This window comes from Eublepharis macularius, chromosome 2, assembly GCF_028583425.1.
Source record: "Eublepharis macularius isolate TG4126 chromosome 2, MPM_Emac_v1.0, whole genome shotgun sequence".
NCBI classification, from domain to species: Eukaryota; Metazoa; Chordata; class Lepidosauria; order Squamata; family Eublepharidae; genus Eublepharis; species Eublepharis macularius.
Window position 1 is genome coordinate 231,298,120 of NC_072791.1, and position 17,094 is coordinate 231,315,213.

Below are 17,094 nucleotides of genomic sequence, written 5' to 3' on the forward strand. Positions count from 1 at the left end.
AGGTGGTGGCTGGAGATCTCCCGGAATTACAACTGATCACCAGGTCATAGAGATCAGTTCACCTGGAGAAAATGGCTACTTTGGGTGGTGGACTCTATGGAATTGTGCCATGCCAAGGTCCTTTCCCTCCCCAAACCCCACTTTTTCCAGGTTTCACCCCCAAGATCTCCAGGAATTTCCCAACTTGAAGCTGGCAACCCTACCTACATGACAGGTACAAATGTTGACCATTAAGAATGAGAAGATCTCCTCTGATCAAAACTCAATATATGCTGATAACTTTGTCATCAAGTACAAGAGACCAAACATCAACTCAAGAACCACCTGCAATTTCAAGAGCAAGAAGGGGCAGAAGATAAAGACAGTTTTAGACCACATGTGCTCCTGAGATGCCAGAGGGAAGTAGATGGATTCATGGACGATTGGCCCACCAATGGCTACTAGACACGGTGAGTAAAGGGAAACACCAAATACAGAATACCAGTGCTAGGAGACAGCATCAAAGGAAAGCCTTGGCCTCTATGCCCCATTTGGCCATTGTGTAAACAGAGAATGCTAAACTAGATGGACCACTCATCTGATCCAACAGGGCTCTTCTTATGTTCTCAAGCCTTCTTACACTATAATTGCAGGTTGGGATATGGATGGACCAGAAAGGGCAGTAATGTCTGTTTATGGGACCCAAGATAATGACTTGGTAGGAACAGGCAGGAAGCAGCATGGGCTTGGAGTCTATATTATAGTTACCACAGGAAAGGACCTAAAAACTGCCTCCCCATACCATTAACACTTCTAGGCTCTCCCTCCCACTGAACTCAGCCATCACATTTAGAGTCTCCACAACCCTTCCAGCATCTAAAGATGCTACATGAAGACATAGAATCATAGGATTTGAAGGGACCTCCAGAGTCATCTAGTCCAACCCCCTGCAGGAAATGCACTACTCCCCGACAACCCCAATGACCCCATACTCCATGCCCAGAAGCTGGCAACATACCATCAGGATCCCTAGCCAAACTGGCCTGGGGAAAATTGCTTCCTGCCCCCAAAGTGGTGATCGGCATTATCCTGGGCATATAAGAAGGGCTAATTCATCAAATGGTGTGTGATGAATTAGCACCACATGGTACTTATTTCTAAATGTTACAGACCAGGTACAAATTGCTCACCACAGGAAGCATGAGTGAGCACCATTCCTTTGGCAACTAATGCACGCTCTGGCTTTTGACAGCAAGAAAAGGGGGCAATAAAGTGAAGGAGGCCTTGGGCCTTTCATCCATGCTGAGACCTTCAGTTTGATAGTTCTGGCCGCCTTTGATCTTTAGCTAGCAAAAAAAGAAGAACTCAAGTTTTGGGGAGAGCAAAATCCAGAAGTACAACTTTTCAAATTAAAATAAGACACTTTAAATGATAAACAAAACAGAATCCAAGTTTTCACCTGCCGATTTTAAAGGACTCATACAGAAGTATTAGGCAGTGCTACCTGAAGTATTAGCCTAACCCTCGCTCTTCATTATTTGTGTAGTAACAACCGGATCACATTGAACTACCAGCTCCAAGTTTGAAACTTTTGTTGACAAACACGTCTTCTCTTTAGTTTTTTTCCTCTTAAATAACTATACAAGGCACATACAGATCAAGCGTTTTCCAGGGGAAATTGACAGCGAAGCTCACAGCCTCCCTTCCCCCTATTTTACTCAGTGCAATGTCATTTCTGACAGCCATCTATCACCCCTCCTCTGCATAAAAAGGCCAGCTGCATACAATATGCTGCCCCTCCAAAACATTTCGGCGCGCTACAGAAGCAGCTAACGCTGCAGGGGCTTATGCCGCATGGCCCCATCTGCCGGCACGCAGGCGCCACTCTAGTGGGGGGGGGGGGGCGGCGCTGCGGGCTTACAGGCGAAGTCAGTCCTTACCTTCTCTTTGGTTCTTAAGTATCTCTGCAGAGCCTGCTGGGTTAAGTCTCTGACCCGGATCTGTCCATCCTTACAGGGAACCACTATCCCTGTCTTGCCAAAACACACCGTCACTTTCATCTCATCCAAATTGGGGTGGGGGGGGGGGGTGTTAAAAGAATAAAAAATCAGAGGATGTCCAAATTTTGGTACTTTTTGAGAGAGAGAGAAAATGTGCCCAGGGCCTGCTTAGGAGAAGGGTTTTTGCCCAAGGGAATGGGCAGCCTGGCAGGGCCGGAAATCCTGCCCGCAGCAGCCACCGCGGAACTCCCAAAGAACTGGGTCTGGGGGCGGGGGGGGGGGGCTCAGCAGCAGGTGTTTGGGGGGGGGCGCGGGAAGGCGGGGCAGAGGCCCGGCCGAGCAAGGCGGGCGAGAAGCCCCAGCCCGACCCGGGCAAGGCGGCGGGGCTGAAGCGGCCGCTTGGGCAGGCGCGGGCGGGAGGCGGCGGGAGGTCTCTCGCTCTCGCTCACACACGGGCCCCCAGCAGGGCCACGCTGCGAGGGGGCGCAGGGGCTGGCCCGCCGCCCTCCTCCTCCTCCTCCTCCTCCTCGGGCTCTTCCCTGAGGCGGCGGCAAAAGCGGGAAGAGGAAGCGGCGGCGGCGGCGGCTCTCCAGGGAAAAGGCGCAGAAGCGCAGGCCGAGCCGGGAGGCCACAGCCGGCGCCGCCTCAGCGCTCGGTCGGTGGGCGGCTGCGAGGGCGCCGCTCCCGCTCTCCTCCGGGGGCGCGCCCCCGAGCCCGCCTCGCTTCCCGCCCCGAGCCCGCGCGCGCCCCCGCTCACTGCCCGGGCTCCGCGCTGGGGACTGACTCGGAGGGAGGGAGGGAGGGAGCGAAGGAGGCGCTCCCGAGGGCCGAGCGGGCCGGACCTGAGCCCTGCCCGGCTCTTAAAGGGGCCTCGGCCGCCCGCCCGACCCGCCGCCGGGACGTTCCCTCTCGCGCTCCGCTCATTTTTGCACAGTTTGCTTTCCCTGCGTGGAAGCAGTAGGCGCGCTTACTCCAAGGGAAGTGTTTCCACGCCTGTCACCAAACAGCCCGTCCAAGGCACGCTTGCCCTAAAGGAAGCGTTTCCATGCACGGGACTAAAGAACTGGGTCCAAGGCATGCTTGCTCTAAAGGAAGCGTTTCCATGTACAGGTCTAAGGAATCTGGTCCAGGGCATGCTTACGTGGAACGTAAGAATCTGGTCCAACAACACACCTATGAGGTAGGCTAGGTTGGCTGAGAGACAGTGAGCAGCCCTAAGTGAGCTTCGGAGCACTGGGGATTTGAACCTAGGTCTCCCAGATCCTAGCCCAACACGAATCACTACACAGCCAGTGGCAAAGTTTCCTTCCCCCCCCCCCCCCAGTAAGTCCCAGTCAGGTTGATGCCTTTGAAAGGGACCACGGTTACTTTGGTTTGGACTGAAGGGTCCACATCCCAATTCCTAAGCCCAGTGTTGGGCCTGGCTGTTCTTGTTGACAGTAGCAGAGCACCTAAGAGCACATGTTCACTGTCAGCTTCTCCTAGACATTTGCGTACAATGTAAGCCCTGCTAGGCAATCTATATATATAAAAACAAGTGTCCTGAATGACTCATCAACGGCCAGCCCAAAGACCTGGACCTAAAAACATGAAATATGGGGAGAAGATTCCTTTCAAGATGTAAACAACCACTAAGAAGAGATTTTAAGAAATTCCCCTCTAAGGAGGTAAAAATGGGTAAATGTGTTTTCCCAAAGGGATACAGCTTCCCTGTGTAGCTGGCTCCCAGCTTGTGCCCCCACCCACTGCCAGCTCTGGCCACTCTTCCCTGATTGGGCCAGCCTTTCAAGGTTATTTGCATATGCTGATTGCAGCTCGCAACATTCCACACCTCATTCCACCCCCCTCCAATACAGTTGGAACACAGAGGTCATTTGCATATGCAGCCTGATTGGTCTTCTCACCCCCTGCATTCTAAACAGTCTGCAGTTGCTATTGGGCGTCATTAAATGGGTCCTGAGGTAAAATGCGCCTTCCAGTCTTCCCCTAAAAGTTCACTAGGGTTGCCAATCTCTCTGTGGGGCCTGGCTTTCCTGTGTGGCTGACAGGCTCCTGCCTGCTTGCACCTCCCCCCTCTCTGATTGGTCAGCTGTGGGACTCTGTGTTCTGAGGTAAAAATCAGGTAAAGGAAACTGCAGACAGTTGAAAAAAGACAGTACAAGGCTCCTGAATAGGGATTCCTGTAGAGGGCTTTCACTCACAGTCTAGTGCCATTGCAGAGTTTGGGTGGGTTGAGATTCCAGCACAGCATCACTGTATCCCCCACTTTGAAGAGAAGCTTGTGGGCTGGGAAGCCAGGACGGTTGAGCATGTTCAGAATTCCATGGGGGTAGTGGACTGCATCATCCATCTGCACCACTGAGTCCACAGATCTGTATTCCATTTGTGCCCCTTTGAGGGAGTTAAGTAGTGTTTCATTAATGATGGCAGCTTTGCACGATGTCTGCGAGGAGGCTTCTTGGGGGAAGTAAGAGGTGATGGCTGCGAGAGGTGTGAGGTGGAGCTGGACTGAGGGAGGGGTGCTGTGTTGGGCACTTTGGCAAGTTCATGTGAGAGGCTCGCATCGAAATGGTCGTGCACCATCTCCCCATGAACATTTTAAAAATCAGTTACCATACTGACTTTTATATGAAATCCCTATTCAGGAGCCTTATACCGTCTTTCTTCAACTGTCTGCGGTTTCCATTACCTGATTTTTACCTCAGAATACAAAGTTCCACAGCTGATCAATCAGAGAGAGGGAGGTGCAAGCAGGCAGGAGCCTGCCAGCCACACAGGAAAGCAAGGCCCCACGGGGGGATTGGCAACCCTAGTGAACTTTTAGGGGAAGAATGGGAGGTGCATTTTACTTCAGGATACATTCAATGACTCTCAGGGTGGGGGGTGGGGGGGAGATGAGGTGTGGAATGTGGTGAGTCCAATCAGCCCACATATGCAAATGTCTCTGAAAGGCTGGCCTAATCAGGGAAGAGTGGCTGAGCTGGAAGTGGGCAGGGGCGCAAGCACGCAGCAGCCTGCCAGCCACACAGGGAAGCTGTATCCCCTTGGGAAAACACATTTTACCCTTTTTACCCCCTTAGGGGGCGAATTTCTTAATATCCCTTCTTAGTGAGTGTTTACATCATGAAAGGAATGTTTTCCTCAAATTTCATGTTTCTGGGTTCAGGGGTTGTCTTTTTATATATATAGACTAGCTTGATAACCATGCTTGCTACGGTATTTAACCACTTTTAATCCAGTTATACTTATTGGTATGTAACATTCTTTGGTTTGTGTTCTTTTGTTTTTAAGTTGATTTTGTAGTATAATCGCATAGTATCCGAGCTTCAAAAAGGTGCTTGAATAAAGTGAAGCATATTATCCCTATTCAGGAGTCTTGTACCATCTGGAATCTCAACCCACCCAAACTCTGCAATGGCACCAGACTGTGAGTGAAAGCCCTCCACAGGAACGTCATCAAAGCCACATTGTTCACCAGCACTGCTCGGGGGGAGTCAGTGTTCATACCACTCATACCATCAGATAACCTCTTCGAGTTCAAGAGACTGCAGTTCCCCCTCAAGACCTGCTTTGCTATGACGATCAACAAGTCCCAGGGTCAGACACTGAAGGTGGCAAGGAATTACTTGAGGGAGGACTGCTTCTCACACGGGCAGTTCTACGTGGCCTGCTCCAGAGTGAGCTCACCCAGCAGCCTGGTGGTCCCAGCACCTGAGGGGGGAACCACTAATGAGGTCTACAAAGAGGTCCTTCAGTAGAAAAAAAAAGGTTGTACGTATTTTTCACTTTATTTATTGCACTACAATCTTTTCCTTTTAAAAATCTCTTCAATAAATGTAACATTTTGAAATGCACGTCATCAGTTTTCGGCATCAACACACTTTGCTTTATTCAAACACCTTTGGGAAGCTCAGGTACTATGCTATTATACTACAAAACCACCACCACTCCATAAACCAAAAAATGTTACATGCCCATAAGTATTCAAACTGAATTTAAAGTAGTTAAATACCATAGTGAAGCACGGGTATCAAGCTAGTCTTAAATATTCACTACAGTCAGGGCTTTTTTTCAGTGGGAACGCGGTGGAACGGAGTTTTGGAACCTCTTGAAAATGGTCACATGGCTGGTGGCCCCGCTTGGCGGCACGGAGAGGCATCTCAACTCCCCTCTGTCTGGAGATCAGAGGGCGGTGCCACCAGCCATGTGACCATTTTCTCCGAGGGCAACCCACTGAGTTCCACCACCTCTTTTCCCAGAAAAAACGCCCTGACTACAGTGTACATTGTGATTACTATCGCTTATCCATTTCACTTTCTAGCTATGTACATGTTTTGTAAGGAGAGAATAGTGAAAGGGGAGCAAGATCCTTGCTACAGACCAACATGGCTACTCACCTGAAACTATTCTACACTATTCTAAACTGAATGTGTTTTGGTATCTTCAAAAAGGAGAAGGATTACACAGTGTGTCTCAGTGAGAAAGGTGGACTATACATGACATAAATTAAATAAATAAATAAATAAGCATGCTTCTCATAATCCTGTTCGCAAAGTGGGCGCAGCTCCCAGCCCAGACTTACATTGAAACATGCAGAAATTCAGCAAATTCTATCTTCAAAGCATGGAAACGCCCGGGTTGCTAAGCACAGCGTGCTGAATGTGTTGTTGTCTCTTCCAATTGTTAAAAGTCATTGACACCCTTTTAGGTTATTATAAGCAGTTGCAAGCTGCGCAGCTCATATAGAGAGAGACCCCTGCCTTTTTGGAGGAGGCCCAGATGTGCTGCTTTTGTGATGATAAAGTAACCAGCCATCTTAATCTACCTGAAGCTTCTATCTTTGAAAGTCACTAATGCTGAAAAAGGGTGGATACACACAAATTTCTGCCTTGCATGTTCAAGTTTGTTTGTCTGTATCTACCTCAGGAATGCCCAAGAGGTATGACAGCCAAGGAGATTCCCTCTGTCTCGTAGATGTAAGAAACAAAGATTCTTCTCCTTACTGTTGCACATCTTTCGGGTTTTCTATGTAATACACAACCCTGAGCTGGATGGTCCGGGTACTCTGATCTCATCAGGTCTCAGAAGCTAAGCAGGGTCATCCCAGGTCAGCATTTCTATGGGAGACCATCAAAGATAGGCTAGGGTTACTACTCCAAGACAGGCAATAGCTAACCACATTTCTTGCTGTAAAAAGCCCTTGAAGGGTCACCATAAATTAGCTGTGACTTCAACAGCAAACACACACACATGTAATGCACACAGGGCTTTTTTTCAGCCGGAACGCAGTGGAACGGAGTTCCGGAACCTCTTGAAAATGATCACATGGCTGGTGGCCCCACCCCCTGATCTCCAGACAGAGGGGAGTTTAGATTGCCCTCTGCACTGCAGCGGCGCAGAGGGCAATCTAAACTTCCCTCTGTCTGGAGATCAGGAGGTGGGGCCACTGGCCATGTGACCTTTTTTGCCGAGGGTGATTTAAACTTTCAATAATTCCCCTCTTGTTCCAGCTAACCCAAAGTGACGTCATTGTGAAGTCCTGAGTTCCACCACTGAGTTCCACCACCTCTTTTCCCAGAAAAAAAGCCCTGAATGCACATATTTCTAAAAAGAGCTGTACCTGGACAGGTGTGTGCTATAACTATGAAGTCCCTACTGCTAAATGGGGGTCAACAATGTTACCGGGTTGAACATCCAACTGAATGGGGAATAGAACATCGCAAATCATAGCGGTTGTTTATCTCTGAGCTTGAAAAATCACCCTGTTGAACTTTCACAGTGCAATCCTAGGCAGAGTTCTTAGCCCACTGACTTCAATGGGTTTACGATGGTGTTACACTGTTTAGGATTGCACTGAAAAAAGCCATGCATATTAACAGGGAAGTTACAGATGCGGGGGGGGCCTGAAGCGGTGCTACCGCTCTCCCTGCTCTGTTGGGTGTTTTATCTTGAAGGTGCCCATGGGAGCTGAAACAAATTAGTACCGAAACCCAGTCCAGACAAGCCTTTGGTCAGTTTCATGCTGGTAAAGAGAAACCCCTTGATAATTTCATTCCAGCTGAAATGGCAAAACCAAATGTGAAAATTGGTTGCTGGTACTTACCTAGAAAAAGCTGTTCCAGAGAACTTGGGGGGCAGCCTGAGCCAGGACAAAAGAGGAACACCCTGCTGGTTGCTGCATAAATATTTTCAGTATTTATTTTTAATGTTGGTTGGTTTGATTAAATTGATCATGTTGTTTTAGATTGCTGTTAGTCACCTTGAGTCCCAGGGATGCCTGAGAAAAAAGGCAGGGGTATAGATATTTTAAATAAACAAGCTCTTCTGTTCTTTTCCTTGAGGCTAGCCAGTTTCAATTCCTGCAGAATTTCTAAGTTTGCAAACAGAGCACTGGTTTGTAACACAGGCAGGTGTGTATGGAGAAGTCATTGTTAATGTAGTCTGTTGCACCATTCCAGACACATCCTACAGAAGAAAACAGCCAACCGAGCATCTCATGGTTTGCATCAAAAGTCCTTGACAACCACATTGGAGACACCACACGCTGGCAGTTAGAAAGGACTATTATCTTGGCCTGTTTCACACGTCCCACGAAACAAAGAATTTCAGATCTTGTCATAATGAATTTCCTATAATGGAACCATTCTGTAGTCATTGGCAACAAGCAACCATCCACAGGTGCCCATGATGACCTTAAAAAAGTTATTTTTTCCCCAGCTACATCTCTTTAGGAAGCTGGATCTCTGTTTGCAGACACACCTGGCCTGCCCATGCTGATCTATGCTTCACTAACCATGAGGCTAGATTACTGAAATGCCCCCACTCTACATAGGGCTGCCCTTGAAGACACGCTGGAAATCACAGCTGGTGCAAAATGTGGCAGCCCCTTTCTTATCTGGGAATAGCTGATGAGACCCTGTTGCACCCATTCTGAGGTCCTTTCACTGGCTGCCAATTAGTTTCCAGGTCCAATTCCATGTGCTGGTGCTTACCTTTAAAGCCCTTCATGACCTGGAGCCCTCATATCTGAAGGTCCTCTCCCTGCAAGTTCCCATGGGGCAGCCTTGTGCTCCCTAAGTCACATTTGGCAACCATCCAGATTGGATCCTTTTCAGTGGCTGCTCCATACCTCTGGGAGAGCCCTCTAGAAAAGGTAAAGGGACTCCTACCCTCCTGACTTCTAGCAAGGCTGAAAAACAGAGCTCTTCAGGAGAGCTTTGAGGGCAGGCTGAGCCTGGGCAGAGGCAGAGGGGATGTTTTAGGCTGGCTTTAATGGTTTTCTGTTGTTTTAATGCATTTAATAAAATTGTTTTTACAATGCTGTTATCTGCCACAGGTCCTGAGATTCCCAGGAGAAATACCGGCATACAAACAAATGCAAGCAGAACACCTGACATTATACATTGCAAACATTTCTGTAACCATGCACCCAAATGGGCACATTGTGGGGTACTTGGAATCTTCCACATCAAAAGCAGGTCTATATACCAGGAGGACATCACTGAATGGCTATGACCCAACATGGACTTAGCATGCATCAAATGCGCAGATAAGGCCCTCCCTGGCCATCCTGGCAGTAGGCACCACTGAGATTCTGTACCCTCAGATGCCATCACTGGAGATAAGCCACTCATGGTGACTGGCTGCCCCAGAATCCAGTCATTTCGCTTACCGCCTTCACAGTAGCTGTCCCTCCACTGGATTTATACTGAACTACTATTGTCCATCTCAGCTCCCTTTAAGTATAAGACCCTTGTTAAAGACAGCGGCCATTAATAAGGGTCAGGGGGCTGCCACATTTTGCACCAGCTGTAATTTCCAGACTGTCTTCAAGGGCAGTCCCATGTAGAATGAGGGCATTACAGTAACCTAGCCTCAAAGTTACTGAAGCATGGATCAGCATAGTCACACCTCTTCAAAATAAAGACACGGCTGTTGGAACAGTTGACACATTTATTGAACAGAATTAAGACAGAGTTCCCAGTTTTACTTTTGTATATATACAACAGTGATAACACATTTCTGTTATAAATGGCCTCTTCCCTCCACCCTTATTTAGAGGTCCCACAAATTGTGAGGCCCTAAATTGAAGAATACTTTGTTTAGAGGGCCCCCTGATCTTTTGCAAGAGTCATTCCTCTCACAAGAACTCTCAATATCATTTGGTGACTCTAGAAATGGCCGTGTGTGACAGTCTACACATTTAAAGAAACCTGGAAGGGCTGAACACACACATTTGCAGGACTGTTAAGAGTTAACCCCTCTCAGAGAGCTGTGGGTGGCAAGTTACTCCAAAGCCATCTGATTGGGCAGCCTGAACTGAGAGAAGATGGTTTTTTTCCAGTTCTGGCAGAAAGATTCTATGAGGAGAGTGGAGAGACTAAGCAGTCTATGCCCATTGGGGAAGTTGGCAGGAGGTTTGTAGGAAGTGTCGACTCCCGAACGGGCCAAAAAGAAAGGGGTAGATCTTCTAAAGGAGAAGAACAGGGAGACATCTCTAGAGAGAGGAGAACTCCCTGGTTGGGTGTGGCAGAGAACTGCCTGAGGAGACCCCTTGATTCAGTTGAGGTCTGAAGGAAAGCATGGATGTGGGGGCTTGGACTACTAGAAAGGGGGCTTGGACTACTAGAAAGAAGGTACCAGCTTTCCTAACCCCAGAAGTGAAGGAGAATAGCAAAAAGAAAGTATCCTCAAGTGCTTAGGGGAAGAAACAAGGGAAATAAAGCCTCAAAGCAGAAGCCTTAACCAACAGAGGATAGCCTAGAAACTGAAGTCTGTGCATGTTCCAAAGGTTACCTCAGTGATCTAGATGTATATACGTTGAATTCTACCTCAAAAAGCTTCAACTCCTGACTTTCCCCATTAATGTAAATAAACTCCTTAGTTATTTTTGAGTTATAAGAATGCCTCTGGTGCCATTTCTGCGGTTTAAGGTCAAGGGAAAGTCATACCCTGCCATTTGCAGAGTGGTTTTAGAATCACACCCCCAAAGCTCGCACATCCTCAATGGGTTACTGATGGATTTTGGAAATCAAACAAAAAGAGGAGATCAGGATGACTACATACCCAAATAGGAGCAAACATTTATAACATCAAGCAAATGCAATTAATTCAAGATTAACACACAGAGAGGAGGAAAGGATTGGTGTGTCTAATTGGCATCCGATTATATTTAACTGGAAAGGATTCACAAACGTTCCACTTTCTGTAGCCTAGTTATACTCAGCCATCTGGAACAGCCTTGCTAAATTTCCCCAACTCTCAGTTTTTTCTTTTTAAAAAAGGGACACTCCCTTACATTATCCTTTCTCCAGATGGTGTTTGTTTCTTGCACATACCTAAAATATGCCAACCTCTATTTTCTTCAACTTCTGCAACTATGTCTATGTTTAGGAAAATATACAATATCCTTGCTTCGTAATGTTCAGTCTGTTGGCTTTACTCCCCCTCTTCCCACCGTCAGCATCCTGAATGATAACTCTGAAGCATCCTGAAATTTCCCATTTGTTTCTCCCGTCGATGAGCTGGATCCAAACAACTTTTCAGATGATGAAAAGCGGGGGGGGGGGGGGGGGCTCTGACCATCCACTTGTTTACTCGGGGGATCAGGGGATCTTCAGGGATAAAAGCCGTTGGACAGGGCTGTAGTAAGGAGGGGGATTAAGTGAGATTGAGTGAAAAATCTGTCTGGATCCAGCCCATTGATGTTTGTGAAGTGTGTTGAAAAGAATGTTAGTCTTTTGCAATAAACAAGGTGCTTTTTGCATTCTAATATTTTTACACGACTTTGTGTTGCTGAAAGCTGTAACGGGAGTGGTGTATTTAGAACAAAAAGTAGACAGTGCTGTGTGTAATTAATTGGGAATATGAGTTACATGGAGATTTCTTGTGTTTTTAATTTAAAGTCTTAAACCCCAAGTCCTGCGCAAGTTTCTCAGAAGCGAGCATCATCAGTTTAGAAGCTGAATTTTTAAACCTCTCATTTTCTATTTTTGCTTGTAGGTAGATATATACTTCTTCCCTGGCTCTTAGGTGTGGATTGGGATAGACCAGGAGTAAGCTGAGGCACGTGGCCCTTGCAGAGGTAGTGATGCCCTGGGATCGATCCCCTTGGCTGGCACCTGCACTGTGGCAAGAATGCCGCAGGGTGTTCTGCAAGGGCCTCTCGTCTCAGCTTGTTCCTGGTTGCCAGTGTGCCCCCCCCCCCGCATCACCCTGCCAGGAATGTTCTCAGTAAGTTAAAGGGCATGGACAGGACTTGTGTGTTTAGTGCGGAAAGATGAAAAGGCTGTATAATTAATTAGAAAGATGAAGATTTTAGCATTTTCACTCTACAGTCTTGCATCCCAAGCCCTAGTCAAGTAAAAGGGCCAGTCCGGTCCTGATTCCACTTCTCTGGGGATGGAGAAACATTCCTTTCCAATGTTTTGCCAGTTTTTTTTCTGGGTGCATGCATTAGTAATAGGTCTTGTATTTGGGTGAATGTCATCCTTTGTGAAGACGTCATGAAGTACCAATTACCTAGGTTGATCATTATTCCTGTTATTTCACTTATTTCTGAAAATGTTTTAAGCACAAAATGCCAATGCCTTGTTGTCGTCCTGTACGGTGTAATGTGCCAGGGGTGTTGTAACCTTGCCGACACTCATCACTTTGGACCCAACCTGTGAAAAAGGGCATGCTATAGATTTGCTCAGTTTCCTATAATTGCCTCTATTGAGTTATCATCATGGAATGGAGAACTGATGAGGGCAATAGACAGTGCCATCCCAGGGCCCTGCCACTGTACCTTACAAGCAGGTAAGGAGAAAAGAGTGGGTGGGAAGATGACTTGAACATCATTGGAGGAAAGCCCACACTAAAGCAGCCTGTCGTGGGGCTCAGTGAGGGTGAGGACTCCTCAGAGGAAGAGGAGCCTTGTGGAACCAACCAAGCCAGCCCTGATGCAGCTGAAGCCGGGAATCAGGAGGAACGGCTGCTGGCAGATCAGAGTCCACGGCCAGCAGCTGAGCCAGAAGCCCCAACACCCTTCAGCCCCAACACCACTGGCAAAGCCCAGCCAGCAGTTACCCAAAGCCCCCAGTCAGCAGCTGAGCCAGCAGCACCAACGCCCTCCAGTTCCACCACCACTGGTGAAGCGCTGCCAAGGACGCCCAAACCTCCAGCTTCACCCAGGGAGCACCGTAGGCCAAAGCAACGAGTGGAGCTGCAGGAGAGGCGGCAAAGTCCACGTCTCCTGGCCAGAAGCCAGCTGCTTGTGGAGAGTGATGAGGAAGTAAGCACAGGATAGCTCCCCAGCAGCTGGCTGCCAGCCCAGACTGCCTATAAAACCCTGCCACAGACACCTAGGAAGTGTGGAAGCAACATGTCAGAATCCTGCTCTGACTGCACCCATGTGGCTGAATCGCGCCTTGCTGTGTGACCCTGGACTGCGCCTTGACTTTGCTTCTGGATTGCCCTTGCTCTGACTGGTAACTGACCTATGGACCTCTTGACTTGGCTTTTGGCTTCTGGACTTTGGACTTGAAACTCTCACTTGGCTTTGAACTTGTTTGGAGTGGACTCAGATTATTCTACCTGTGCTGACCTGGCCCACGACACAGTCAGAGAATACCATAAAGCCCATAAAGGAGGCTGATAGAGTGGTTTTTAGCTATTGTTGTTGCATCTGAAGAATCTAAATTGTTTAAGGGGTTCATGGCCTATTAACACCCAGGACTACTCCTCTTGTGAACAGTAACTCGATCCAGTGCTGGCTTTTGCCAGATCATTTGATCTCTCTGATTCTTGGTAAACTTGGATGCCAGTTAAGATGCAATTTTGATATCAGGAGCATCCAAAACCATCACTCGTCAAAACTGCATGAATACTTCCAGACTGATCTGCCCGGTTTGTGTGTACAGGACTCTTTAGACTGTGAAGATCAGCACCTGCAAATTAGATCACGGCTGGTAAAATTGTGCCATGAAAAGTGAAAGGCTCTTCTTGTCCAAGCTGTTCACAGATGTTTTGTGAAAGATAAGTTTTCAAAAGTGCTGAAACAAGCAGTGGTGAAAAAGCAACCTTCTCTGGAAAAAGAGGATTGGACTATTTATAGATCCATGTCCAATCTCAAGCAAGAACAAAAAAGTATAAAACTTTTTAACTTTAACTTTAACTTTAACTTTAACTGAATTTTTATACCGCCCATCTCCCGAAGGACTCAGGGCAGTGTACAGCCAAAATAAAACATACAAATATAAAACAGTAAGAATATAAAATATAAACATGTTGGATAATTTAACTCAGAACAGAACAACTCAAGTAAAACACATTTAGGCCAGCCCCGCTTGTTGGAATAATAACGTCTTAAGGGCACGGAGAAAGGTGTGTAGGTCAGGGACCATACGGATCTCCGGGGGCAATTCACTCCAGAGGGCAGGTGCCCCGACAGGGAAGGCTCTCCCCCTGGGGGTCACCAGCCGACATTGTTTGACCGACGGCACCCTGAGGAGGCCCTCTCTGTGGGAGCGTACCGGCCTGTGGGAGGCAGCAGACGGTCTCGTAAATACCTAGGCCCTAAGCCATGGAACGCTCTAAAGATGGTAACCAGCACCTTGAAGCGCACCTGGAAGACCACCGGAAGCCAATGTAGCTCGCGCAGGAGAGGTGTTACATGGGCATTCTGTGTCGCTCCCGTAATCACCCACACGGCCGCATTCTGCACTAATTGCAGCCTCCGGGAGGTCCTCAGGGGGAGCCCCATATAGAGAGCATTACAGTAGTCCAGACGGGAGGAAACGAGGGCATGGGTGACTGTGCGCAAGGCGTCCTGATCCAGAAAGGGACGCAACTGGCGAACCAGGCGAACTTGATAAAAAGCCCCCCTGGCCACGGCCGACACATGATCTTCTAATGACAGCCGCGCATCCAGGAGGACACCCAAGTTGCGAGCCCTCTCTGTGGGGGCCAAAATCTCACCCCCAATAATCAGCGATGGAACCAGCTGGCTATAACGGGGCGCCAGAAACCACAGCCACTCGGTCTTGGAAGGGTTGAGTCTGAGCCTGCTTCTCCCCATCCAGATCCGCACGGCCTCCAGGCACTGGGACATCACGTTAAGGGCATCATTGGGGTGATCCAGGGTAGAGATGTACAACTGAGTGTCATCGGCATACTGATGGTACTTTACCCCAAAACCACGGATGATCTCACCCAGCGGCTTCACATAGATGTTAAACAGAAGGGGCGAGAGGACCGACCCCTGCGGCACCCCACAAGTGAGGTGCCTCCGGGTCGACCTCTGCCCCCCTGTCAGCACAAATTGTGAGTGGTCGGAGAGGAAGGAGGAAAACCATCGCAACACAGTGCCCCCCACTCTTAAGCCCTCCAACCGCCGCAGCATGACACCATGGTCAATGGTGTCAAAAGCCGCTGAGAGGTCTAATAGGACCAGGACAGAGGAGCAACCCCTGTCCCGAGTCCTCCAGAGATCATCAACCAATGCGACCAATGCTGTTTCCGTACTGCGCCCAGGCCTGAAACCCGACTGATACGGATCCAGATAGACATTTATTATGACTAATTGATACAAAACATTGTGCAAGCTTTTGAGCTCACCAGATCTCTTCATCAGGCTGGATATTACAGCATTCAAAAAGATAAAGGGGTGGGAAGCAGATTTTTCAGGCCACGATGTTACATCCTGATTCTACAAATTGCTTGTGAGAAATGCATTCAGGCACAAAGCTTAGCTGTATTGTTAGTTAGGTTATCCTCTGGGAACTACCCTCCTTACTCATTAACCAGGAGAAATGTGCTTGCTGTGCCCCCAGGGAAAGGCAGGCAACTGCAAGCCTGCCCAAGAGGGCATCCAGTGGAGTGGTGGTGGTGCCAGAGGGTGTTTAACCCCCCCCACCCAACCCCCCACATGATCCTCTTTATGTTGGTCGCACCTGATCTTTGCCCATATATTGGAAATACAAAAACCAGCAAAACTCCGACCTAGTTCCTCTCAAATGCCAAATAAGGCTGAGATTCCAAAGGCAGCGCCTGGTCGTCTTTATATTAACAATGTTTATGATGAATTCAAGGTGAGGCCTAAGCTTCTGATTGGCCTTTTTGAGCTAATTTTATTGAGTGTGCTGTGGTAGGGCAGCTCCAGCTTCACCTGAAAAATACAGTCCCAGAAGCATACCACATCCGAGATTTGGATCTAAAACATTGTTTTCTTAATTTAACATGGTTGTTTAATTTTTAAAAACTTGTTTTTTAAAACTTCTATATAAAGAAGTTGCAGAATGTTCAAATGCCATTGTGTAAATCAGCCATGACTCTATTATAATTCCGCCACACAAGTTCACAGGAACTGAGACACCTTTTACACAATGTTCCACTACTTTACAGAAAAGTTTTAGCAGAATTAGGCCCACTGGGTTTAGGATTATCCAATTTTGCATAGGATCAATGTGTTAAAATTTTTGATAGCCAAAGAATCATTGTATGTTAAAATGGACACCTAATTGTTTTCAAGATCTGGAAAAAAAATAGAACCCTGATATTTGTACATCATTACTTCGCAACCCATTGATAAAGTTCACAATGGAACCAAAGTTCCATTGATAAAGTTCACAACGGAACAGCAAGTATAAAAGCTAAGCAAGAAACTTGAGAATATGTGAATATAAAAGGATCCACGTGAGACAAATACTGGAATGCTTTTTTGCTCTTCTCTACCTCTACAGGACAACAAGCACATACTGATTATTTAAGAAAAATATTTTCCCTTTGGTTTGTTACTTTAATGCATGTATTTTACTATTTTACTTAGGGATTTTGATGATGTCATGCTAACTTTGTACACATTTTGATCAATCACTCGCTAACTTTTAAAATTGACCGATTGTTTTTACAATATTTGAAAATAATTTCACGGTTTTGAAAGATGTGTGTCAATTCATTTTACACAGTATGAAATCTGCCTCTGTCTTTTTTGGATATCTAATAATCACCGTCTTCTTCCTTGATTTCCAGGTTATGTATTTTCCATTATATGGTTAATGGACCAGGTAGCATTCCATCTTTTGAAGGACTGAGACAAATATGGGGATCATTTAAGGATAGTCATATCTTGTAG

General features: G+C 47.3%; 1 protein-coding gene across 4 annotated transcripts in view; it reads right to left on the reverse strand.

Moving 5' to 3' along the window:
• PARD3B (par-3 family cell polarity regulator beta) overlaps positions 1-2,224 on the reverse strand; it is a 946,974-nt gene extending 944,750 nt beyond the window's left edge. For all 4 annotated transcript variants that reach the window (XM_054971073.1, XM_054971072.1, XM_054971071.1 and 1 more), the window contains exon 1: positions 1,920-2,224. In XM_054971073.1, coding sequence (XP_054827048.1) covers positions 1,920-2,039 — 120 coding nt within the window. In that variant the 5' untranslated portion in view covers positions 2,040-2,224. The remainder of the gene's footprint in view (positions 1-1,919) is intronic.
• Between the last annotated feature and the right edge of the window lie 14,870 nt (positions 2,225-17,094).